This window comes from Arvicanthis niloticus, chromosome 8 (genome assembly GCF_011762505.2).
Source record: "Arvicanthis niloticus isolate mArvNil1 chromosome 8, mArvNil1.pat.X, whole genome shotgun sequence".
In the NCBI taxonomy this organism is placed as follows: domain Eukaryota; kingdom Metazoa; phylum Chordata; class Mammalia; order Rodentia; family Muridae; genus Arvicanthis; species Arvicanthis niloticus.
Window position 1 is genome coordinate 81464176 of NC_047665.1, and position 26381 is coordinate 81490556.

Here is a 26381-nt window from a genome sequence, read left to right on the forward strand (position 1 = left end):
GGATCCAGTGGGAGGGTTTTGTTTTCTAGATTATACTTCACATGGGCGTAGGCAGGAAGAGACCAACTTTCAAGATTCGAAAGATACAGAAACTGGATTCTCAGGCGTTGCAAGTGCAATCACAAAGAAAAACGAAATATGAATACCAGTCAATGGCCAGGGTCTTTTTTCTGCCTCCCCAAGTAGTAATATCTGGCTGGACTCTTGAACCAGGATTATTCCTGAAAGCTGAATGAAAATGACTACCATCAACAAGAACAGCCAGTGTAGAAACCCTGAGTTAAGAGCAGGTGTAAGCCACTATGGTGGTACATGCCTGTAGTCCCCATACTTTAAAGATTGAGACAACAGAATTATGAATTTGAGGATAGCCTGGGCTACATACTGGACCCTGCTTCTAAAAAAAGAAAAGAAGAGAAGATATAAGGAGAGAAGAGAAGAGTAAACACAGTATGCCCTAGAGAGAGGGATGACAGTTATGTCAACAGAGTTTAAAACTTCTTGTTGTAACGAAAAGCTTCTACAGAATTTTTGTGTGAGAATGTGTGTATGTGTTTGCGCATATGTGTATATAAACATGTATGGGGGAAAAGGGCTGTAAAATCTCTATAGCTCACTGGCTGCTCTCCTAGCGGCCAAGCAATGGAAGCAAGAGGATAGAGTGTTCAAGCCCAGACATGGCTAGTTTCAGGTCAGTCTGAGCTACACAGCAAGACCTTGTCTCCAAACACTAACGAAATAATTTTCTGCTTTCCTGCCTCAATATTCCCACTTACAGACTCATTAGGAAACCAGTCATCCCCAAAGGCTAAGTGATCAATGAGCGATTGCTGTCTCTCTAGGTAAGAGCCATGCTGTCACCTCTTTGGGATACTATAAGACTGCAGAGGGGGCAGGATGGCAGCTGCAAGGCACTGCAACAATCCAAAAGGAGAGAAAGGAACCGAAGCGTCAACGTTTACAGTGAGGACAACCAAAGAAGGCCGGGTATATTGCAAAGGTCGCACCAACATACCTCCCCAGGAGGATCAGGTGTGAGTCACAAGAGTGAAAGACTCTGGGGAGAAGCTGAGCATGAAGGAAGCAATACCATTTACAGAATGGAAGACAGGTGGGGGGAGGCGGGTTTGAAGAGGATAATAAAAAAACAGTTTATGAGTTATAAAGCATTCAAGTCAGAGTCCAATGGTCAACTGGAAATACAAGATTTGAACGCCAGGGGAGCACACGGGCTAAAAACAGATGCCTGAGAGCTAGGAACACAGAATGGGCACAGGACAGAACATGTGGAGCTGATGTGGCCCATTCTAAATAATTAGATAAAATTTATTTATTGAAACTTACAGTTCTACACTATATAACAGTATTTTAACCAAGGAAAGCTCATATATTCAATGGCAGTCCCACAGTGACTGTCCTGGCTAATACAAGCATTGTCTGCAATGTTCACACAGTACCCTAATCGTCTAACAGTGCAATTCTCAGAATGTGTTCCTATCATTAAAGGGCACACATGCATACACAAAGAGATATGTATGTATGTATGTATGTATGATGTATGTATGTATGATGTATGTATGTATGATGTATTACGTATATGTTTAAATTGAATGAGTTTCAATAGAGCTTTGGATTCCATCCTGACCCAAGCCTCAAAAAATTAATTTTTGCTGAATATGGCAGACTCCACCTGTAATCCTAGCCATCAAAAGGTAGAAGTAAGAAGACCAAAAGGTCAGGGCCAGCCTAAGCTACACAGATAGTTTCGGGCCAGCTTAAGCTATCTAGCTAGGCCCTGTCTCAAAACAACAAGATAATTTTCTTTTTCTCTGCCTTTGCATTGCCATCCATAAACTGACAGGAAACCAGCCACGGCCAAGGACTAAGTCATCAATGAGTTCAGGAGCCCCTGTGAAGCCTTTTCCACCACCTGGCTTATTAAGACAGTTGCTCGGCAGTGGTCACCAAAGCTCTGCAAAGAACCTGCTGAACACTCTTCCTGGACAGGCTCTCATAACATTCCTACAAACATGGGCAGAAAGAGGATGTCTGATAAACAACAACTGCTTTTCTAAAAGGATGCTCAACTCCTCTTACACTATTTCATAAGCTACCCATCACTCCTTGCATCAGATATATTGTAATGGAAGTGCCCTTTAAGAGACAAGGAGATTTCAGTCTCTCTCCTTAGAAAAGGTTAGTCACTACAGAGGCTGGCCTGGCCCATGCCACATGAGCCCATGCCTGCCCAGTGACCAACTAGAGGGCTTGAAATGGTGAAGGAGAATCACACAAGGAGACACGAATAACAGCAAGGTGTGCTGCAGGATGGGAAAAGAACAGGCTACTACTTAAGTTGCTCCAAAACCATGCTGAAACATTATGGTGTGCTTTCTCAAGTTGAGAGTAACAGAAAAGGCTCCACAGGCACACGTACCCTCACAGCGATGGCTCCCAGGTGGGAGGAGATGAACTGGGAAGGGAAAGTAATCGGGGATCTTTCTTGTGTTTTTATATGAAAACTTTTTTGTGCGCTATTGAAAACCAATGTTTAAAGGGAAACCAAGAACAAGAGAAGCTGGCAGTGCTTCTAGAGAACACCCAAGGTTGGGATCCTGGGCCCACAGTCCTTGTCAAATGGGGAAAGCACGGTGGAAAGACGAGTGGTACTTCCCACCATTTACCGGATCGTTTCTTTGACTTCGAAGAGCCCTTGGATGACTTTTTGGGCTTCTTTATCCGTTGGTATCTCAGAGCCTCCAGCCTCTCAGGCACAGCAGCGTTCCCGGGTGCAGGTGGAAGTATTCTGCAAGGAACAATTAGAGAGGCACAGGTCAGCTCCCAGAAAGGAGCCTTTGAAGAGGGCTGGAAGAAAGCCAAAGGACTGCCCATAGAAGGATGGAGGCCAGGGATGGAGTCCGGGGTGTCCACGATCACTCCTGGACACCTGCTTTCCTATTGCTCCTGAAAGGAGAAACCCAATAGAAAGCTCCAGCAGCAGGAGGCCTATCTCAGGTGGGAACCAACCTGGGGAGCAATCAGAAGACCCTAGGAAAGGAGAGAGAGACTTTAATGTAAGCCCACCACACATCACTTAGGCTGGGACAAGCAAGTGCCAAAGAAGAGTCAGTTCCTAGAACTCACCATCATCAAGACCTTAAAGTAAAAATCCAAGAGCAGATTAAAGCAGGAGGTGAGCAATTCCAGTCCCAACAAGCTGCCTCCTGTGTCCAGAGACAGGAAGGGGCAAGTAAGTAGCCAATGCCCAGTGAGGCATGAGCTCTGCAGAACCCAACTACACAGAGCCACTTCCTCCATCTACAAGATTCATCTAGAACCTCACAGCTAACTGCTGTGACACATCAACATCAGCAGGCATGTCTGCACAACACTCTGCAGACAAGGCTTGGATTTCCTCAGTCTCATAAGAAAAGAGAGTAGAGGTAGATTATGATAATACCAAGTGTTCAAATCTTATGGCTCCACAAAGTCCTTGCTGTGGGTCATTGGTCTCCAGCAAGTTCTGTATCTTAAGATTCAACCTAAATGTTGAGATTGTTGGGAGAGGAAACTCCTATATGTTGACTTTTCTTTCTCCATCCCAGTTATGGGATGGATAAAGTCTGCCATTTAACCAGAGCCTGTGTCGTCTAGGTCACAATGGGAACCAAAACAAACTGAGAAGAGCGCAGTGTGTGACACTGTGCCTATAGAAAGAGCTTTCAAGAATCATAAAAGAAGAAAAAGGAGAAGACATGTTATCCGTCTGTTTTTCTCAAAGTAAGACAACGAGAAGCCTGAGGAACAAAGAGGGAAAGAAACAGGAGGGGCATGCTTTCTTCCCACAAACACTGGTATTGATAAGACCAGGTAAGGTAGGACATTCTAGGGTCATGGTAGACAAAGGTGACTCTCTTCTGTCCCCAAGCTGCTCATCTCCCTTCCCCACGTCCATCACAGTGAAGTTTTAGCAAATCCTAGTTTTTAAAAAAGATATTCTGATAGTCCTGTGAGAGCCAAAGAAGTCCCCAGAGGTCCACAAGCTATCTGGGGGTGGAGTGGGGAGTAAGCGGGAACAAAGAGAAAGGAATGAAAAGACTTAGCATTTCTCCAACATGGAAGGCCTCTGCAAGCCCTGGGAGGAAGGAACTTACAGACTCATGGTTAGTAAGCCTCTGGTCTCTGGAAGTAACTGGCAGTGAAGGAGCCTCCATCCTCCTTGAGGGATGCCATTTGCTCCAAAAGTCTTTTAGTGCATTGAATATCAAGAAACCCTCTCAAGTTCAAGTCAGAGGCAACTCCTTAACATTTCACAGACCCCACAGCATCTCTATACACCACACAAGTACCCATGTCCCATGGAAGAGCAGTCTAGTTCACAGTGTAAACAAGTCCCCTCCAGGGACCCAATATGCCAGTGTCCAATCCCCTTCTCTTCCCCTAACCCAGCTCTACCCAGAGATCTTCCCCAAAAGCAGCAGATAGAAGGGATTTTAAAGGGAGCCCGCATCACCCCTTCTTAACTTGGACAATGAATATTCTTTGTGTTGCCTGAAAAGAAAACCAAGGATATCATGAATTCAACACCATTTGCCATCTCTACTCCAGATCCTGGCCAGCACTCAGGAAGGCCATGTGAGGTGAGATATGTAGTCAGAGGAGACATGCGACAGCCAACACAACCCTTGACACCCCACAGTTACAGCACAGTTCTTCCTTATTCCCTAGCCAACGGGCAGAAGTAGAAGCAGCATGGGGGCTGCCTCTCCTTTACTGTGGATGGTAGGATGGAAAAACAAGTCACTAACACTATACCCAGGGAAAAGGTAAAACCACTTTCTATATGCCCCACAGAATAGCTGTGAGTTCAAAAGCCAGTGCCAATTCGGCCAACCACAAAGGGATTCCTTTGCAGTGGGGACAGGACACAGGCTATAGAAGTAGCTGGTACAGAGCACCCCTGAAAACTCCCAAGTATTCGTCAAGGCAGATGGAATTTTCAGGGGGTGAGATACCAACAACACAATGAACACATTATTATTACTATCATTTATATTATATAACATGAGCTCACCACTTACCATGCCAGGTGCATGTCTATAATGGGACTAAGAAGTAGAGACTACGCTAGCCATATTCTAGATGGAGACACTCAACTTTAGTGAGGAGATAAACTTAGCCAGGTAGACAGACTCTTCAGTATTAGGCTAAACTGCTCTTTAAGTAACATAGGTACAGAGGCTATTATAGACAAAACAGACCTTCCCTGACCCACGACACTCTCTGCTCCAGTATAACAGGCAGAATAAGACAGACCAGGCATTGGGCAAACTGCTAGTTTCATCTTCAGGCACAAATTCCCAAACGACAATGATACACAGAGGAAGAGAAAACTTTTCATTTGAGAGGTGGCCATGCTCCAGTCCTTCCAGGATCCCTGCTGCCACCCTGCCTGAGCTCCCAGCTCAGGAGTCAAGACACCACAACACAGCAGACGATGTCTCCTGGCGGCACCAGGATATATTTGCCTAAGGCCAGAGGCAAAAATAAAAGCAAATCTCTAGCAGGACAGGTGGGAAGAGAGGGAAGACATAATGAGTCTGTTCTGAGTGAACTATACAGAAAAAATATAAAATATTGTTTAGTAGTCTTTATGATCAATACTGGGAGCCCTCTGAGTATCAGCCCGCCTCCCATTTTTAGGAAGGATAACTGTGTCCCATATCAATACTAAGTCTGCCTAACACTGTTTCAGCTTTGAAACTTTTGGTGTTGGTGTTTGGGATAGGAAGCAGATGAAGAACTTGTAACTATGGAATACAGCTCTCCAGTAAACCTGAACTTGACCTGTAGGTGAGATGGTCACAAGAGACTCCAACCCTGGTCTCCCAAGGAGAGGCTCAGTTCTCCTACTAGTCAGTCCCCATTTGTCTTCACATACAGGAATGCTGCAACTTCAGTTGCCATCTCTCAGGAGATGACCCAGGTACATTACTGACAGACAAAGATGCTCTCCAAGCCTACAAGCTTTTCTAGTCTCTCATTTCATGCAAATCCCAGTTCTGTGATCCAGTGGTGTTCCTTGCAGCTCAGAATTACTAAAAATGGTCAACGTTTACTTTAAAATCCCTTCTCATGACAGTCCACACAAAATTCCCATCCCACTCATTCAACCCCAGAGGTTTCATCTGCCTAGTACCCTGCTCCCTCGCACAGCTGAGTAAAGAGGTGGCACACTTACAACATGGGAAATCCTTGGGCCCAGAAAGTCAAAATTCAGCTGCCCATTTCTTGCTTTAGTACCCTAAGAACTAGCCATAAAGCCATAAAGTGACAGCAATTCCTAACACATCTGGGAAGAAGAAACCTGGACTGAGGAACTGCCTCCATTAGACTAGCTTGTCTGTAGAGCATTTTCTTGATTTCCAAAGTGGATACAGTCCACTGTGGGGGTGGTACCATTCCTATGCAGGCAGGCCTGGCCTTTATAGGAAAAGTCATTGAACATGACCCTGGGAACAAGCCAGTAAGCAGTGTCCCTCCATGGTCTCGGCTTCAGTTCCTGCCTCAGGTTCCTCCCTTGAGCTTTTGACCTGACTTCCCAGAAAGATGTACTGTAATGTATAAGCCAAATAAACCCTTTCCTCCCCAAAGTTGTGTTTGGTTACAGTGTGTATTATAGCAACAGAAAAGTCAACTAGAACACAGTTCTCCATTACTCCCCCAGGTAGTAGAAAGAAGAAACTTGGCAGCTCCTGTGCCCCAGGGAATCTTTCTCTCCTCACCATGGTTGAAAGAATGGAAAAATCTATTCAAATTCATGTCATAGCCAGGGAAAAGGTGAGAACATTTTTTATGTGCCTTAGAGACAGCCAGGAATTCACAAGCTAGCATTAAGCCAGCCCAATTGCAAAGGGATCCCTCTCTCATAGGGGCAGGATGCAGACTCAGTATTTTACCTCAGGCCTCAGGAAAGGCTTGTGTCCACATGGGAACTCTTTCCTACGATACACCTAATCAAAGGGGTTGGGCTTTCCAGCCCCTGCATCACAGAGGGTACAGGAGGTATTAAGGAGAAATGGAGTCAACAGAGTACTGTCGGCATCGGGGGAGCGCTGAGTAAGTGGCTGGGCCCCTAGGCCCCCCACAGAATAGATCCACATACTGCAACTCCCCACTCTGACACAGGAACTGGGAAGAGGATAAAGAGAGAAGAGAGAAAGAGCAGACAGGGTCGGGGAATGACAAGGAATGGGCAGGAGGAGAGGAGAGAAACTGAAGGGGAAAGAAACAAAGTGAGGACAAATGCAAACAAGACGCATCACAGCTTCTCCAAGCAAGACAAAGGGACACATGCAAAGGTGCAGCATGAAGACAGCATCTACAGAGGGGCCACAGCTTCCCCCAGACCCGGCAGCTCCTGTGCCCCCGGGAATGTTTCAGCAAGCAGGAGAATGAGCAGAGGTTCCTATTGCCTAGCACCACAAAGACCTAACTTGGACAACATAGAGGACTTCATTCTTCTGGGCTAGGGATGCTATCCAAGCCTAGGAGAGGACCAACTGTCCCTCACTGCTGTCCCTGGTTTCTGGGTTTATCACAGTGATAATGTGACTTGGTTCTCTCAGATCTGATATAGGGAAGACATTGGGAAAGACAGGGTCACGGGAGTCGGGGGAAAATGGAAAATGCAAAGGACATTAGAGTCGGCCACTTTCCAGGAACTGGGTAAGAGCTGTCCCACAACTACCAAACCCCAGGGTGCAACAAAGCACCTATGCCAGCAAACAGCGGGGAAGACAGACATAGAGTAGGGAAGTTAATTATTCTCCCTGCTCTGTAACATCCATCCAAGGAGCCACAAGAGGTCCCAGAAGCAGATGAGCTCCCAGAACCTATATATGATCCTGCCAACACAGGTAGCTGCAGACTGACACTCAGTCAGTCTCACACACAATACTAGGGCCTCTAGGATAGTGACAGTTTTACAGCTGCGGGTCATACAGAAATGTCCCTGTGGTCTCCTTATGAGAAACCTCTCTTATGACACAATGAGATTTATAGTCCTGAGTTAGGAAGAACAGCCTCATGGCACATGAAGGGGGGAAGCATGCAGCTTCTTCTCACATGGGAAGCCAAAGCACCAACACAATTGCCTTGACAGAGAGGGAGCTCCGAGTGTCCCAAGCATCTTTAAAATATACCTGGCCCCTTCACTGGGAGCCCCATCTTTTGGATTCCACCTGGATGGATGCTGGAGGAGCCACCAAGGGCTGGGGAAGGGCAGTGCTGATATCTAGGGTTTGAAGTTTTTGCCAACTCAGCTCCCTTCTTCCTGGCATGAATTCTCCCAAGGCCTTTTTCCAAGAACATGACCTAAGGGGGACAGCTACTGCAGGGATCCGGAAAGCAATGTGGCTCTAAGGAAGAGGTCACATTTCAGTCCTACGACAACCACAGAAGGGCTGCAGAATGCAAGGACCATGGGAGAGTGGCTGCACTCCCACCTTTGAAGAACTGAAAGGTGTCTGAGCCTGAGGCCCCAGATGGATGTGGAAGAGGGAAGTTTATCATTAAGATTCCCCAGGAAAGAAAAAAAAAAAAAAATCCCAGGAAGAGTAAGGGACCAACAATCCCAGGAAAAGATCTGAGATAGGGGGAGGGGTTGGCAGGGAGGACATCACCCTGAGTCTGCTGGGGAAACAAAGCACTGGAGTGAGCAGGATGACAGATCCCTTGATACCTGCATGGACCCAAACAGGTCCCCAAGGGAAGAGATGCAAAGCTGATTCTGGAAATTATGGCTCCCTTGGGATTCATGCAGGGCCCTGTAGATGCTATGGAGGTCCATGAGGGCGTTGGCAGCAGGATGGCAAGGGTCTGAGTGAGAACAACTGCAGCCCATTCCTCAAGGGTTGGTATGGGCTTGGAGCTTAAAAGCTACAGCTAGGCAGTGCCCCAGCATGGCCAGCTGGGCAGCTGGAGCGGCAGAGCAATGCGATGTGAGGAATCCAGAAGCCATGGGAACCCAGGAGCAGCAGCTGCCTGGGTGGGGCAATGAGGGGATATGTTTTGGATCCCCTATTTTGGAAGCAATGGCCCTGCCGAAGCCCCATCCGCCTGCCCACCCCACCCTGCCCCACCGATGAGCTCCCTTACCTATTGAGCTGAGGAGAGGCTTGTCTCGACAACACTGCCCAGATAGCTGAGATAATCAGAAACAAAGCAGTTACCAACACCGGCCAGATGAACCACCCACGCACACCCAGAGGGGAGGAGGGGGCAGAGTGAGCAGAGCCCCACAGGCGAGGTCAGAGAACGGGTGAGGGAAAAGAGAGAACCAGAGAACCAAAGGCATAGATGGAACAGAGAAGGTGAGAAGGCTGTACAAGGCACAGACAGGATGCAATGGCGACATCTGCAGACAGAGGCAGGGAGGCTTAGCTAACCTCTTGGATCCCCACATAGCCTGCCCTCAAAGAGCATCCACCTTGGCACCACGGTAAACTTGCAGTTTCCAGCCACCATGGTGGTGGGAGAGGGAGGGCTCTCCCTCCTCTCCAACTACCTTCCATTCTCCCCTCCCTTCTCCCCACGCCCCCACCCCCATCACCACCAGGACAGCCTCCTCTGGAACTCTGCTCCCCTCCACTGGCCACATCAAGAGAGGCCAAAGTACTGAACCCAAGAGAAAGACTGAGAAAGAGACGGGAGAAAGGATGAGGGCAAGGCAAGGGAAGAGGGAAGGGTCCTCACGAAGGAGACATGGCAGGCTCTTCAGAGCAAACTGGGTCAGCCTCAAGGCGATGGAGAAGGAAAAGAGGAAGCCGGACTGACTCGGAAAGGAACAAAGGCTGGGAGGAAAGAGGAGAGCAGGTGGATAGAAGAGGTACAGACAGGCGTCCAGGCCAACTGGTACCTGGAATACCAGCTGCTACAGTACAGTGTGTGCTCTCTCAGACGGCCAGGCCAGATCTCGGGAGCTTGTCTGTCTGTCTCTCTGTAGCTTCCTGTGAGGCACATAGGTGGGCGGGGATATGGCTCCCCACACACAGGTCTGAGCTTGTTCTCAGCCTCCAGGGGCACCTTCCTGGAGAGACTAAGGACAGGGCCTGGAGTCCAGCACTTACTAGCATGCTAAGGAGCAGGTATTTGAGTACATGGGGCCTCAGGTCAGTGGTCCTGCTTGGTGTGGAGTGGCTACACAAGAGGAGACACAAATCTGCAGGCAGCTGCAGGGAACCAGCTCTAGCCAACAGCAGGATCATAGGGATATGACCAGTCTCAACATCAGGGGCAACTTTCACAGGCATCACTGCCCGCTACGATGTTCCCTTCCCCTTCTCCAAAGTCCTGGTACATGGAGAGCCTTCATGGAACTCTGGGCTGGGTGGCGACGAGACTCCTGAAGTGCCTGGCAGGATGCCAGCAGGTAAGCCCATCCATCCCAGCGAAGACACTCTGCCAATGTGTGGCCAGAACTCCTCTCCCAGGGGTGCCGCAGTGTGTCCCAGACAAGCCCCGTTATTGGAATGATGGGGAGGTAGGGATTAGGGTAAGGCATGGGAAGACTGACCAGAAGTAGGCCAGAGACAGTGGCTTACACTCACCCTGAAGTAGGTAAGGTTGTTGGGGGCTCTGGCCGGAGTGGCTCCTCCCCCATCCTCCGAGGGGAAGGCGTCTGTCCAAACACATCCAAGTTGTCCCCTGGTGCCGGAGGGGCAGGGCCAGGTGGAGGAGAAGGGTAGCCTGTGGCCAGAGTAGTGAAGCCCATTGTGGGCCTGTAGCTGGGGCTCCCACTGCGGCTGCTCTGTGAAGGAGATCCGGTAGATGATGGCGTTGACTTGCGCGAAAAGCTGACCGCGGCTGGCGGCTGCAGGGTGATCTCTGACATCTCTGCCTGTTGCAGGAGGCCTGGCCGGGGTCGGGCACGAGCAGCGAGCTCAGGGGAGCCAGTGCGGGAACTTAGGGGACTTTGGGTCAGAGGTGAGAGCCGGGAGGGCTGTAGCACCACTTGATGTAAACTGGGCTCGGCACGCCGGGTCTGCCTGGGGCTGGGCCGGGGCCGGGGCTGGGGCTCATACCACCTAGTGTCCAGGCCAAATGTGCTGGGGCCACCGTGCCCCCCGGGCTCGGCTGGCTCCGGGTAAGGCAACACCGGTATCCCCATACCTTGGCTGGTATGTCTTAGCTGCCCTTGGCTGACCAGAGGTTGCATAGGTCTTTCCTGCCACTTTGTGGCAGGAGGCGCCGGGATGGGACCCCTGCCAGGTGACTTGCTTACCCAGCCCTTTGGTGCCTCCAGAGATAGCATGCCTGGATAGGCTGCAGGCACCTGGAGGGGAGTTGGGGGCAGTCCACGGGGCAGGCAGGCCTTGGGCTGCAAACTCTCGGCCACGTCACAGGGGTGCAGCTGGTGGGGGAACATCATAGCTGGGGTCTCCAGTCCCCCAAAGGGAAATTCTGGCCGGCCCCAGGGCTCAGGGGAGCGCCCTCCTGTAGGTGTCTGAGTCAAGGGCAAAGTGCTGTTGGAAGCATTCTCTCCGTTTTCCTCAGGGATGGTGGGGTGGCCAAAAGGCCCCTCGGTGTGCAGGGGTGGGGACGACATGACTGAGCTCAAGGGGCTGCCCACTTCTGGCATATAGAAGGGTGGAGGTTCCACCTCCCCAGGGCTGCTGCTGCTGAGGTACCCATAATACTGGCCGTGTTGGAAGGGCCGAGGGGCAGGAGGCCTTGCTTGGCCAGTAGCCTGGAGTCGTCCTCCCAGTCCGCTGGGACCCTCAAGCCCACGAGGCTGGAACCGAGGGCTGTATGCTGGTGGTGGCAAGTAAGAGTCCTGGCTGGAAGACATAGGGGTCAGCTGAGGCTTCAGAGCAGCCACAGACGTGGGCACCAGTGGGTCTTCATTCTCCTCATCTGACTGCCGGAACTCAGGGTACATGTCCGTCTCCTCAGCGAAGGGGAAGCCCTCGATTCGCCGGCCCTTCACAGAGGGCTCCATCTCCGATGGGCCCATGACGAAACGGCCATCCGGGCCTCTACTGATCAGTTCAATGGGTGTGGTAGCCTCAGCTTCAGCCTCAGCCTTGGCCACACTATACTTCCTGCTGCTGATAGCCCTCTTGGTTTTTTTGTACAGAGACAGTTCTTTCTCCCTTGTAGGGCTCAGCATCCTCTTGGCCGCAGGCTGGCCCTGGTCGTCAGAGGATTCAGATGGGGCACGGAGTGTGCGGATGCTCTCAGGACTCACCTTGCCAGAGGACAAGCTACAAGTGTAACAAATAGAAGGTGATAAGGGGTGCTATACATTGCCTTCAGCTTCTTCTCATTGTCTTTACAGTGACTCTAAGGGAAACAGGCATGGATGGGTTGAATATTTGGGTCAGAATTTCTGGCCAGCTCTCTCATTGTCTAGACACATATTGTCCATTTTTGGAATGAACATCCACACTGCTGCTTTTCTACTGGCTTGCCCCTAAATTTGGTACACCCTGCCTATGCACAACTCCGATTTTATTCTCTAGTTGTTCAAGCTAATATTAATGCTAACTCTAACAAAGGACCAGAAAACATTAGATATAACAGCGCAAGCTTGAATTATCTATATACCACACACCTTCGATCCATGTGGGCAACTTAAAACGGATAAGCCAAATCAGCAGGTATACAATACCCTAGAGAGATGGGGTCAACTAAAACTAATGGTTTACCTATGTCCAGCCTCCCACTTCTACCCACAGACCCCCAACAGCCAGAGACACTTACGGAGACTCAAGACTCTTCCTACAGTGAGTGATGGAAAGCGGAGGATCTGGAAGGGAAAAAGAAAAAAGGAAGAGGCCTGAGCCACTCCACACATACAAATAAGGGACTTCATACAGCAAGATCAACAGAGAGGCCTGAGAGAAAGTCACAGAGGAAAAGGCTTCTCTTGCCTGGCCGCTCTATGCCCAGCTAAGAGGCCACATAACCACTGGGCCCTCTCTCCCTGTCTCCCTGTCTCATCCTCTTCCCTGCACCTTGCTTTCTCTTTTCCCCTTTCAAATCAAGTCCTATTGGGCATGGAGGCACATGTCTCTAAAACAAGCACTCGGGAGGCTGAGGCAAGAGAATCTTGAGCTTGAAGCATGCTTGGTCTATAAATACAGCAAGGTCCTCTCTGTCAAAGTAGCAGTACTAGTACTGATAAATTAAAAAGATGGCATGAAGTGGGGAAGAAGCTGGGGTTGGTGGGTCCTGAAGAGAGTTGGAGATAGGTGAGGAAGGATAAGATCAAAATACTTTGTATATATGTATGGAATTTCCCAGAAATGAACAAAAATATTTTAAAAACGAAATCCAATCCCACCAGCCGCTCTGCCTGCAAGATCCCAGGGTGTCTGTTTCCAGAGGAGAAATACCGTCAGTGGTCTGCTCATCTCCTGCTAGAGAACGTCTGACCTTGGCCAGGCATAGAGAGGAGACAAACACCTACCTTTCTTCCGCTTGAGTTTGCGCTTGCGCTGCTTGTTGACAAAGCAGGCAGCCAGAGTGCTGAAGAGGATGGCAGCCGCCAGGAAACAGATGGTGGCCACTATCCCAGCCAACACTGGCCGAGCCAGCCCATCGTCAGTCAGGTCCGGCTGTGGGAAGATGTCTGCAAAGAAGGGCAGAAGCACCCATGGGTCTCCTGCTTGCCAAAGTTTTCCCCACCTCCTCTGACACGTGGTCCCTAGGGACTTTTCCCTCCAGCAGATAAAGCTGGGGCCTGCTTTATCTGCTCCACACGCAGTTCCAACATTAGCCTTTAAGGAAATGTAGTGAGTTGGTGTAGTAGTATGAGAGTTAAGAAAGGGACAGTCTGTGACAGTCAAGGAACTTCCTTGTAGCTTCCTATATCTGCATCTTCCTGTGAGGATAATCATTAATCTTCCTCTGGAGCTCTCTTGTCAGCAAAGCACTTCCATGCATGTTATCAGGCCCTCCCACAGTAATCCTGTTAGCTAGCTACACACAGACCCCTCTTCTCTAAATGAAGACACCAGAGACTGGCTCACTCTACTATTGGTACCCTAATAGAAGCACAGTTGTTCTGATTTCCAGTCAGGATTCTCTACCTTCTCCTATGCCATCTATACAGTGAAGACACCTGGGGGATAAAATTCTAACTCGGGAAGAAGAACTATTAGAATGAAATCTAGCTGTATCTATTTCCTAATTCCTTATAGGACAGACAGGCTGGCAGCTTCCCACAGCAAGGACTAGTACATCTTAGTCACGCAGGCTCTAGAAGCAGGCTGGAGCTGGAGAAAGGATACGGTGGGTTCATTTCCCTTTTCCACAGTTAGAAAAAAAGCTTCACCTCATGACAGATCCACAGGCCAGTTAGTGCCAAGACCAGAGCCCAGCCTACTGTACTGTACACACAGGACAGTGAGATCCATAAGTGTCACTCTTAAAGAACATCAAAGAATAAGTCAATACATCGTGATACGGCTGGCCAGAGTTCAATGCCATATCGATAATGATAATGGATAAAAAAAAATCTATATTACACTGATGGGACCACAGTCTCAGGGGAGTTAAGTACAGGGGCTGCTGCTGCTGCTGCTGCAGCTCCTTCAGCCATACAGGACTGCCTGAGTAGGCGTGCTTCCTTTACTCTTGGAAGTAAGCACAAGGCTACTGACTGAGAGCAGTTCACAGAACTGAGCGCGCAAAACACTCGAGTCATCTCCTTTGGCTCTGGCTGGAATTTTTTTTTTCTATGTTCTTCCATCTCTCTGTGTCTCTTCCCTGGAGAGAAGCCAAGACAGAAGCAGCTGAGTTTTGCTGCCTATGGGAGACAACTTGATTTTACACAAATGCCCCAGGGTGCCTAACATATAAGACAAAAATCACACTCTCTTCTTCCCCGTGTGCCCCAGGCTCCTCTCCTCCCCTCCCCTCTGCCCACACCAATGCTTCTGTAACCCCAAGACCTACAAGAGCTTTCTGGCCAAGACCCTCGTAAACTGATCTCAGGGGTCTCAGAACATGCTGCACCCAAGGAAATGGTGCCTTCCTTGGCTGGCTTAGTAAGCAGGTCCATACTGAGGACACCACTCTCCTGGAGAGGGTCTCTGCTTTGTTCCAGGAACTCTGGAATGGAGAGAAGACTTGTGGTAATGGGACCAGTGCCAAGAAAAAGAAAGATAAATGGAGAAAATGTCAGGGAGTTGTCTTTATTTAGTCTGGGGGAAAAAACACTAGGGAGAGGAAGGAAGGAAAACAACACCAAACAACAATTTTCCAAATAAAACCCACATAATTACAAGGAAAGCTATAATAGGCATCCAACAAACACTTGTTGATCTGCTGTAGCTCCCCCCCTAATTCACAGTGCCTGCCCCATTACACAGCATAGCTAGAGCGCAAACACATCATGTACCACACTCAGCACACTCCGACAAAATCCAATGAATTTCTTCCCTCGGCTATCTCCCAGACGTATCAGAAGCTCTACCAGCCCCACAGTGGGATCAAACATCATGCATCATAGAAACATGGTCTTCAGAAATGGCATGACACAGAAGGTTTCAACTAGACTCTTGCTTAAGCTTTCAGTCCAGCCTGTCCTCCCAGATTAGCTAGTTGACAAAAGGACTCTCGTGTGGCTCTGAGGCTTGCGTTCCGGTTATTGTTAGACAATTTTGGAACCCAAGGTACCTGTGCTGGAGACACCGGCAATGTTGCTGGGCTCGCTGATCAGATCCTGCATGACAGCCAAAACCCGGAACTCATACCAGGTATCCTACAATCCAGGGAAAATACTCAGTCAGCTGAGGGGCTGAGGACCACCACTGACCCAGTACACGATGACCACAGAACAGGGTACCCAGAGCACTGGTCCCAGAGAGTGTTTAATGGTGTCTGCTCACATTGGCCTATGTATATTCAAGCTATGGGCTACAAGCTACATGAGGCCACTTAGAGAGACTGCAGAGATAGATGCACAGTGAGCTCCCAAATGGCATCACGAAGCAATTCCAGCTGGTCATAAAAAGCCTCTGGGAAACGGGAGATGGAAGGATACCTCAGATCTCGTCCAGCTATGAAACAAGCTGTTTTCTCTCTCTCTCAAAAAAAGAGGTGTTCTTGCTTCAAAGATGTCCACCAAAAAATAAAGAGGGGATGTGTTTTCTCCTGGGACTCTGAATTACTAGAGCAAAAGTCCTTCTGGCCAGCCTTTCTAGAGCCTCCTCAGTCAACCCTGCCTGGAACCTAAGAATCTGGGGCCTGGAGTAGGATGATCCATACTGGCTTCTCCTTGCCTTAGCCTAGCTAGTGTCTGTATTTGAGAAAAACCATCTATGTAGCATGCTCCCCCCACCTCCCCCGTGCCCTTAAGCTAGCTCTGGTCTGGGGACCAATTCCAACCTTTGGTAGCAGACAAGGGAAAGTCTAGGACTTGCAAATAAGGCAGGCCAGTTGAAGCTTGACTCTGTGCCCATGTGGTGAGTCTCTCAATGACCAGTGGCTTTACAAACTGCCATAACAAACTCCAGAAACAGGGAATAAAAGGACAAAAAAAATTTTAATTCCCCACCTGTGACAGATCCTTGGCAAAAAACTCTCCGTCAGTGCCTGGGATGGCATCATCCAGCATCTCCCAGCGCTCCCCAACTCGGAACTCCATGATATAGCGCTCGATGGGGAAGCTGTGGTTGGCAGGAGGGAGCCAGGACAGGAGCACACCCTGCTGGGTCCGGTTGGCTGTGAGGCACCTTGGTGGGGTCACCAGCACCAGGGGTTCTGGAGTTGTAACAGGGAATGCTAGAAGGAAAAGGGGGAGAGAAGATGATGGCCACAGACTCTGACCCAAAGTCAGAAGCAGAACCTAACAAGGAAAGAATTATTTTCAGAGCAGCGAGAGGGTGTCCCTCCAGCAGCCCTCATGGTCCAAGGAAAGGGAAGTCAGGGCTGGTGACCCAGAGCTCTGTGACTCTTTTCAGAATAAGACAACTGCACAATGACCAAGCACCTCCTCAAAACGGAAGAAGAGGCAGGTACCATGAGGAGAGAGAAGAATCTAGTGAAGAATACAGGTCATGCATGTGCCACGTAACAACTCTGTCAGGAACATTCCTGATAATTCCATCATAATTCCCATGAAATTATGGAGCTGAAAACGTCCTAGCAGCTTTAAGAGAGGATTCCCTATAATATAGAACAGCACATCCCTAGAACATCTAAAGTAACAGTGGTAAGAACAAATCTGTAGCTCTGCCGGTCACATAAAGTACAGCTGTGTACAGTGCAGAGTATATGGCAATAGTAACACCCAACCACGCTACAGGTTATCTACTCCACGATATATACGTGTGTGTGTGTGTGTGTGTGTGTGTGTGTGTGTGTATCTATATCTATATTTTATCTATATGTATATCTATATGTATATGTATGTGTATACGTATACATATACGTATATGTATATATAGCTAGAGCATACTCCAGCAACAGAAAAGGTGTCTGATGAAAACAGCCCCCACCCTGCTCCAGCAGCATCAGCTCCACTGATCTAAAGTTCACGATATTTATTTCTGGGTTGCATCATTTTCTCATAATGCCACGCCATCTACACCATGACCTCATTGCCTAACGACACATCTCTCAGATGCGGTCTCCTCTGACGGTTTCTCCACTGTCAAGAGGCACATGACTGTATTTGTTGTTCTCATCCCAAGAACTGGTGAGAGATCTTCTCACGACACATGAGTCATACTTTCAATTCCATTTGGAGCCCAGACTTGGTGGTACACACCTTTAATCCCAACACTTGGGAGGCAGAGACGGGTAACTCTTTGCAAGTTCAAGGCCAGCTTTGGTCTACAAAGTGAATTCTAAGCCAGAAACGGCTATTTAAATAGGTGAGACCCTAATCAGAGGAATTTTAAAGTTTGGGGTGAGCATTTTACATCTGCTGTCCACAGGGCAGAAAGGAGGCTGAAGCCACAACCTCCAGTCCACCTGAGAAGTGTTTGTTTGCCAAGGCTGATTTTGGACCCCAGAAGACATGCAACTATGGGTAGATAGTGCAGAAGACTCCCTGTCCCCTTGTAAAACTGCCAAACATTCAAACATACCACTGAACCTCTCCGGTCTATCCAAGGGTGCAAAAAGAATATAGCCAAAATGCCATGATATGGGAACAGGCAAATCCTACAGAAGTACATGGCAAATCCTTATTGGGAAATAAAAGAAACTACAACAGAGACCACTTTGTAAGGTGCTAGCACCGGCTAAGCCCTAATGTTAGTTCCATCCCTACTTTTGGCTCCGTCTAGCTAAGATCTGCTGAGAAATAGTCCCCAATACACAGGAGCCCAGGGCCTCACCTAAAGTGTTCACAGTGACCACCTCACTGAAGGCGCTGGTTCCCAGCCTGTTCTGGGCCAGGACACTGAACTGGTATGCAGTCTCAGGCTCCAGGCTGTCTACCAGCAACCAGCTGGGGCCCGGTGGCACTGACAAGGACAGCCAGTCGTGGGGCCCAAACTGAGCCCGCTTCATCCTGGCCAAAAGAGAGAGAGAGAGAGGATGGGGGAGAAGGGGTGGGGTGGGTCACACTGGAGAGAACAGCATGCATGCAAGGTCTTCAAGGGAAAGGCAGTGAAAATACAAGCATTCCCAGGTTCAAGGGCAGGAAGAAGGAGAGCCAAGGTGGGGTTACTTGCCTGGCTCTGGCTATGCCAACCTTCATGGCACCAGGGCACACCCCACTGTGATACCTCCCCAGTGAAAAGGGTCCTCATGTGTAAATCAAGCTGAAGACATCGGTCAGATTACTAATTGCATTGTGAGAGGATCCCACTCCAAGCACTATTGTATAAATGGGCTCTGTCTTGATAGAATAGGGACACTAGAAATGAGGATGAGCAGCTGAGCAATGACATGACTAGAGAAGGAACCAGGATGACCTTGGCTGTCTGCCCTACCAGGGACAGGCAAAAGTAAGGCCCAGAGTACCACAGGCTATTCCACTCAATCTAGTCCAGCTTGGGTCATCTGAGGATATCCAAAGCATTTAACAAAAATGACCAGGGATTTTCCTTGTGGCAGGACCAGGGCTCCTAATGCCTTGAAGGCTGGAAGTCACAACCAAAGAGAAAGTTATAGTTATGGAAAGTAAAGAATCTTGAGGTGATGTTTTCCACTCTAAAGCCACCACACTCTTCTTCAACTTCCAATAGGCAAGGAAGTCACCTGCTACAAATGCAATTCCAGATGACACCACAGGGAGGAGACATTGTCCTGGGCAACTGGACCACTCTATTCGTCCCTGAGCTGTACTCAACTGATACCCACAGGTTTGCTCTAGGTTTAAAACTCACTGTCACTACCAGGTGTGCCCGATAATGTGAGCTGAGGCAAAAGAAAGTGAAGAAGAGGAGTGGGAGGGGAGGAAGAAGAGGAAGAGGAGAAGTAGAAGAGGAAGGAGAAGGGAAAGAGGAAGAAGGGAAGGAGGAAGAAGAGAAAGGGGGGAGTAAAAGGAGAAGAGGAGAAGAGAAAGAGGGAGGAGGAGAAGAAGAGGTAGAAGGGGAAAAGGAAGAAGGAGAAGAGGAGGATGGAGAAGGGAAAGGGGAAGAAGGAGAGGGGAAGAGAGAGGGAAAGAAGGGGAGGGGTAGGAGGAAGAAGAGGAAGAATAGGAGGAGGACAAGGAGGAAGAGGGGAAGGAAGAGGAGACAGTAGGAACCAAATCAAATACAGTAGTACAACTAACTAGGGCCATTCAGAAAGAACGGAAGGCGGCTTCTAGCATGGCAACTAACCTTCTCTACCAACACAAGTGAGCAGAGGGTGAGGCAAGCGATTCAGATGAGTGGCCTTGTAGGGCAACAGCACAGGCAAAAAGGGAAGCCCCTATTTGTGCCCAGTCTGTCCATCCCCGAAGACACCTCTGCAACAGCAGAGGTCACTTCCTGACCCCCGCGTCCTACAGCATCTCCCAGGCAGTGGGCATGGGACCCTTCCCCCATCCAGAGGAACACAGACAAGGCATAGGAGATTGTTCTGACTTTCTCTCTCACTATCTAGGTATACTTCGCCCAGAGAAATCAATCCCCAGGAGATGCATTCAGTCTGAGAACTGCAAGAGAAATGAAAGCCCCCTCAACCCCATGTTGCTGAAGGCTCTCTCTGAGGTCTACAGTCTGCTTGTTCCTCCTCCCCAGACTCAGAGAAAATCAGGCTGAAGGAGAAGAAAGTAAAATGTGCATCTTCCTCACTTGGGGATGCTGTCTGTGGATCTGGATGCCGCAGTTCCCAGCTCAAGGCAGGAAGGAACGTAGGGAACAAAAAGCCTCAGGTGGTGGGAAGCCACGGGGTGCCCTCGGTTTCTCTTCCTACCATTCTATACTTTGGGTCCGCATCCTCTTTCTTACATTTGTGAGATCTACCTACTGAGGTTTGGTAAGTATCTTAAGTTACTGGTCTGGTCAAAAGCAGACATGAAAACCACATGCACAAGATCCTAGAGAGAAAATCCAGACAGGGAAAGCAAGGGTAGAAATGAGAACACCTGGTCCCTGGGACCTCTGGGCAAGGAACAGAAGTAAAAAGTAGACACTGCACTTTGGGTGCTATTCACTACACTCTGAAGATTAAGAACCTAGAAAAAGAATGGGGTGAGACACTGAGAGAAGCCAAAGAAAGAGTGGAACGGGGACAATCTCGGTACAGATCAGCATGCTAATCTCCAGGGCGGGAACACAGGATGCCTTGACTCCCTTATAGGTATACCTAACATCCCTAAAAACTCAATCCCTTCCTGGCCCGATTTGCCATCTAGAGAGCTGGCAAGTAGAGATCCTAGGGTCCTTGGGCCCACCACCCACCCTAGGATGGCATAGGATGGGGCAGACAGGATGCCCTGTGTGGGGCAAGGGAGGGAGAAGCCGAGAGCAAAGCATGCGGGGCTGACTCACAGAGGTCCGTACCAAACTGAGAATGTCTGCTCGTAGCCTCCGTCATAGCCTGGCTCCCAGGACACGTTGGCAGTTGTCATGGAGACATGGACCCGGACACTGCCTGGGGCATGGGGACTGGTACCTGGTGAACAAGAAAGACAGCTCAGACCAAACGAAGCCAAGCCTGTTTGCTAGGTCCCCACCATTTCCTTGCAAAAGATCCAGGAGAAGACAACGGATGGGGTTCCAAGATGCACCACAGGAGGTGTCAGCAGAGAGGGCAGAGTCCCAGGCCCAACCTGGTCCTCACGGGGTCAGAGAGAAAAACCCACCCACTGAATAGGCTAGTGTCATCAGCAGGAACACCGGCCAGAGGAAAAACCAGAACCCTCCTCATCCTGACCAAATTCCCATGCGTCGTTGAGCTAAAAACATTCCCTTGAAGTCCTGGGAGAAGCAAACAAACACAAAAATCATATCCTCCTTACTAATCTCTAGACGCAAGAGTCAGCCATGTTCCATACAACAGACAGTAGTAGGCTTAGGAATGAGACCAGCCCGTACTGGGTATAAAGGATGTGACTGGGCAGAATGGCCAGGAGCTCCCCTGATAGATTGTGACAAGGTGCAGACCACTTTATTCATAGCCTAAACTGGCAGTAAAATATTCAATGGTGGCCTTGTGTATAACTGTGGCTGACAAGCCCAAAAGGGACAGCCTCTAGGAAGGCAGGCTGACAAGTCCTGAGTAATATGAACAAGGAGTTTTAGTCAACTTCCTCATGCCCCAGGCTATGGGCACTGGCCTGACCCTCAGGCAGCTCAGTGTCTGGCTAAGGTGCCACACAGGATGAATGTCACTCAATCTACTTCTTCCAGTTCCCACATGTCTGACTTCCCCAGGATAGGACAAGCATGGACCCTGACCCTCCCTGCCAGAGCCTCCTGAAGTCAAGGGGGTTTCAAGTTGCCATCCCTGGTCTAACTTAGGAAAGACAGCAGCAGAGTGAGAAAAACTACCCCAGTCAGCCTACTCAACCACATACCGATGACAGTGAGGTGGGTGCTGGCAGTGACGCTTGTGACCACATTGGTGGCAACACATTCCCACTCCCCGTGGTCCTCCTTACTCAGGGCACGAAACTGGAGACTCCCGCTGGGCAGTGCGTTGTGCTTACTCCTGCTGGGCTTCCCTACCTTAGCCAAACAAGGAGTAGGGAAGAGGATGGGAGCAGGGATTCAGTTTAAGGAACAAGTGCTCACACTCAGAAGCCTAAGGAGGATGAAGATGTTGGGCCAATCCCCGAGCCCATTGCCAACACCCGCCACTATCCACTAATGTTCCCTCCCCTCCTAACATCTGGCCTGTCCACACGGGTCCAAGTAGAATTACCAATGGCTCTTCCCGCCTACCCCACAGTGCAGGAGCTTCAAAGCCCAGGTACCTTCCTCCAGGTGATGACAGGGAAGGGGTCCCCTGCAGCTGCACAGGGGATGAGCAGCTCCCGGCCAGCCTCTTGCCTATACTCCCAGCCAGGTAGCACCGTGAAATACGGGGGATCCTAATAGAAGCACAGAGACGGGTATAAAAGGTTGTCCACAGGAACACTGCCCACCACAGGGGCCATGCACAGTCTTGGGGACTCACCTTCAGGACAAGCCGTGCAGGGGCAGACTGGCCCATGGTCCCCAGGGTATTGTAAGGCACACAGGTGTAAGTGCCAAGAGCCTCCTCTGTGGCCTCTTCAATGCGAATAGAGCCATCCTCCATCAAGGTCCAACCCAAGTTCTGCCAGACATAGATGAAAGAGCAGAGAGCTGTGGTCAGGACACAGGCACTGCCTCCCAGCCACTTCCAGGCAGGGTTTGAGCTGGGCTAGACTAAGCATAGGACGAAATAGCAGCTCAGCGGGTGCTGGTATCCCCTGTGGGCATGGAGCACAGCCAGACTTCTGCCAGATCGTTGTTCTTTGTTTGCCTAGGCTTTTTAGGAGGAGTGGGGCTGGCAGAGAACCAGATCCCAGAGCCAGCATCTTCACTGTCAGAAGGATGCTCCTCACTCGGAATCCGACCATGCACCTCGCTCATACCTTCTCTACCTGCAGAGGCCGGCCATCCTTATTCCACTTCACCACAGTAGCAGGTGGCTCTGCATCCACAGGACAGCGGATATAGCCATGGATTCCCACGGGCACATAAATTACAGGGGGCATGTTGAGGACACGGGCTGGGTCTGTGAAAGGGGTCATGTGGGAAAACATGAGAAACCAGGTGAGCAATCCAGGCAAAAAGTGAACCGGTGCACAAACCCCATTCCTTTGCAAAGGAACCTTTATACCTACTAGTTGAGATTCTCAATGCTCAGCACAGTGCTAGGAGCCAGGGCCACCATGGTAAGTAAGACCAATGATGCCAGCTCCCTAGCACCACGCAGGCTCAGGTAGGCCGTGTACGTCTTTCATCTGTCCAGTTTACTATGCTTTAAAGAACCTTCGGATGTTGAAGAATGCTTGGAGACATTCAGAGGCATGTTTTAAACTGCCCTGGTCTTCAGAATATGGAAATGGCTCTCACTGCAGACTTTACCGCAGCTCTGCCAAGCCAACAATGACCACACACTTCTCCAACTACTTTGTATTCTAAACCAAAAAAGCAATGTCAGTTCTGCACAATGTGGTCCCAACCATAAACGGTAGGTATTCCTTGTGTTGGATGTCTGGCCTCCCTTGGCCTCAGTATTCCACCTGACTCTGCAGTTAAAGTTAAAATCTATCATGGCCCCAGAACAGATGGGAGAGGCCCTGTAGCCCTGTGCTGAAAGTTAAGTCATCTCTTCTCATTTCTCCCCAGGACTCCTAGGGCTACAAAGAAGAAAGATCCAGAGCTAGGAAGCCTGTGATGAGTGAGCTGGTTGGTACCTTTAAAGCATCCTGAGCTCTTCGGAGAACAGCCTTACATAAATACCAAGCCGAGTTATATATTTAGATGTAGCTTCCTCTCTCTCTCTCTCTCTCTCTCTCTCTCTCTCTCTCTCTCTCTCTCTCTCTCTCTCTCTAATTCCCCCAAGGTTTTCAAAGGGTTTATGAATGGGAAATACTCTGAACACTGCTCTTTAGCAGAAATAAATATCCTTGTCTCACCCACCTATAAATCTCAACTCCCTGGATTCTCTTTGAAAAGAGGAAAGAGGGGAGTATAAAAAGGGGACAAGTAAGAGTGGGTGCAGGTGCTGAGGAGAGCCAGAGACACCAAAACATCTCTGCAAAAGAACAGTTCCCACAGCTCCAAGGATGAAGCCTTCATCCCGGTTGGTCTGCATCCTTCTGAAGGCTGATCCCTGTTGTCTTGATCACTCTTGCATCACTGGCACCTTCTAGCTCACATGGCCCTACCTGCACCCAGGCCAGAAGCAGAGGCACACCTGCAAGGTGAAGCTGCCCCTCCCTGTAGCCCTTCCAATCCAGTGCTGGGGGAGCATGTCAAGTCTCCTGCTTTTCCTCCTACAGGTCCAGGAGGATACACCCAGTATGCTGGGCTTCCCAGCTCATAACAGTCAGGAGCTTGCACCACAGCACACTACAAATGCTTGTGAGCTGTCAGGAGTACAAGAGAACTGGGGCCTTTATTCTACCAGCAAAGTCATCCCACAGAAAGGAGAAAGCACGCGGCATGAGGAGTGAGGTAGGACGTAGCAAGCTCAACTCAGCGTCACCACTGGGACTTTGCCTGTACACTCAGACCTGTAGAGCCATCAGGGAGCACCCCCACGGCCACCAACTGCTCCTCTACTTCTCAGTTTAGAGCCTGGCTTAGATCCCCACACTACATTCTTCACCCCTGACACTCCATGTCCTCGGGTGTATGCCATTCTCCCATATCATTCTAATAGTGGAGGTCTGTCCTTACAGTAACAACCTGCAGCCTGTGTTGCCTGAGTGACACGGTCATCCATAAATCAAAAGGAAGACATTAATCTTCATTACCCATCATCCCATCTGACTCTGTCACAATGCCCAGCTTGTCACAGGGTGGGTGGGAAAGCAACCAACGGCACCCAAGTATTAATACTAGGTATATTCTTGGGCTCACACAGAAGCCCTTTATGAGTCTGGCCGAACAACAGTTGATTCATTTAAGTCTCGCAGCCCCAGAACAGAGGGACTAGGTAGCCAGAAGGAGCTAAGTATGGAAGCCAAACAAATCTCCCAGAAAGGTTCTGTTCCATTCAGTGCACCGTGTTGACATATGCAAAGGTAGAGTACAAAGGGGAGAGAAACTAACCCTGCTCCCTCAGACACCCAGGAAAAAGTGCCCAGCAGCAACTAGCTCAAGGTCCAGGTATAAACCAGTACTCTATAATACAAGGACCACCATTCTGAATGATAAATGTTCAGAGCTAAGGTCTGTTTATCCTTGAACCTGATCTAAGTTTGAATCAATAAACTGGCTAACACCCAGTGATGACTAGGCCACAGAAGTCCTCTGCCGATGACAGTTGACTCTATTGGCCAGGCTGATCGTGGCCTCTAGAACCATTCCTATTCCGCCCTCAAGCACTCCTCTAGACCTCAGAAACATGTTGGGTCTTCAACCTCAAATCTAGTTAGTACAGTCTGCACCTACTAGAATGCCCAGAACCCTCTTCCCTCACCCCTACTCACACTGCACAGTCAGGTATGCTGAGGCAGAGGGGGAGCGCCCCAGGCTGTTGCTAGGGACACAGGTATACTTCCCAGCATCCTCTGGCTTCACTCTGAAAATGATCAGTGTGCCATCAATCAGGATCCTCACCCTTAGTTTCAGGTCACTGCAAAACAGTGACAAGGAGACAAGAAGAAAAGGGATGTTGGCAGAAATACAAGCAAAGTAGCAATGAGTCCCTTCACCTCCCCTAGAGGGTTCCCAGGCACTGCCAGGGCCCCTCTCTCAAGGCCTGTGGGGACCCATGTGAGAGGGTTGGAGCAGGGTGCTGCTCACTTCTGGAAGTAGACGTTCTCATCCTGCCAGTACCAGGTGTAGGTGAGGTTGCCGGGATACGCCTCTGCCCTGCAGGTAAGCAGAGCATCCTGGGAGATGTTGACGGTGATGTTCTCAGGAGGGGAAACAATGAAGGGAGGCCCTGGGGAGAACAGGAATAAACATCACCTCTCCTGATTGGGAGAGAGAGGAAGCTCTGGGATGCTCAAGATGGGGTGTCCAGAAAGCAGAGCCCAGGTAGTCATTACAGAGATGCTTCCAGCTGCTGTAAGGCTCAGGCACCCTTCTGTACCACATCTGTAACTGCTCCATGATCCCTAGACCAGCCACCTATACACCTTTACTACCCACACTCTCCAACAGAGCTCAGGCCAGAAGGTACAGGCCTGATCTTGTCTCTGCGGTAAACAGAACCTTGTACTATTCCTTAGTCAGAGGTTCAGAAGGCCACTCAGGAGCAGAAGTTGGGGAACAAAG

At 49.6% G+C, this 26381-nt stretch overlaps 1 protein-coding gene across 5 annotated transcripts in view; it reads right to left on the reverse strand.

Moving 5' to 3' along the window:
- Window positions 1-26381, reverse strand: part of Igsf9b (immunoglobulin superfamily member 9B) — a 58148-nt gene that overhangs the window by 12428 nt on the left and 19339 nt on the right. Inside the window, exons 6-20 of one of the 5 annotated variants that reach the window (XM_076939698.1) lie at window positions 25905-26046; window positions 25589-25734; window positions 23018-23160; window positions 22576-22716; window positions 22373-22489; window positions 21974-22124; window positions 20946-21069; window positions 18357-18532; window positions 16568-16794; window positions 15688-15772; window positions 13475-13636; window positions 12766-12811; window positions 10611-12266; window positions 9160-9205; window positions 2685-2806 (exon numbers count right to left, since the gene is read on the reverse strand). In XM_076939698.1, the coding sequence (XP_076795813.1) occupies window positions 9160-9205; window positions 10611-12266; window positions 12766-12811; window positions 13475-13636; window positions 15688-15772; window positions 16568-16794; window positions 18357-18532; window positions 20946-21069; window positions 21974-22124; window positions 22373-22489; window positions 22576-22716; window positions 23018-23160; window positions 25589-25734; window positions 25905-26046 (3362 nt within the window). In that variant the 3' untranslated portion in view covers window positions 2685-2806. Of the gene's footprint in view, window positions 1-2684; window positions 2807-9159; window positions 9206-10610; window positions 12267-12765; window positions 12812-13474; window positions 13637-15687; window positions 15773-16567; window positions 16795-18356; window positions 18533-20945; window positions 21070-21973; window positions 22125-22372; window positions 22490-22575; window positions 22717-23017; window positions 23161-25588; window positions 25735-25904; window positions 26047-26381 lie in introns of those variants that run through there. The other 4 variants (XM_076939696.1, XM_034509561.2, XM_076939699.1 and 1 more) reach the window with 4 other exon arrangements.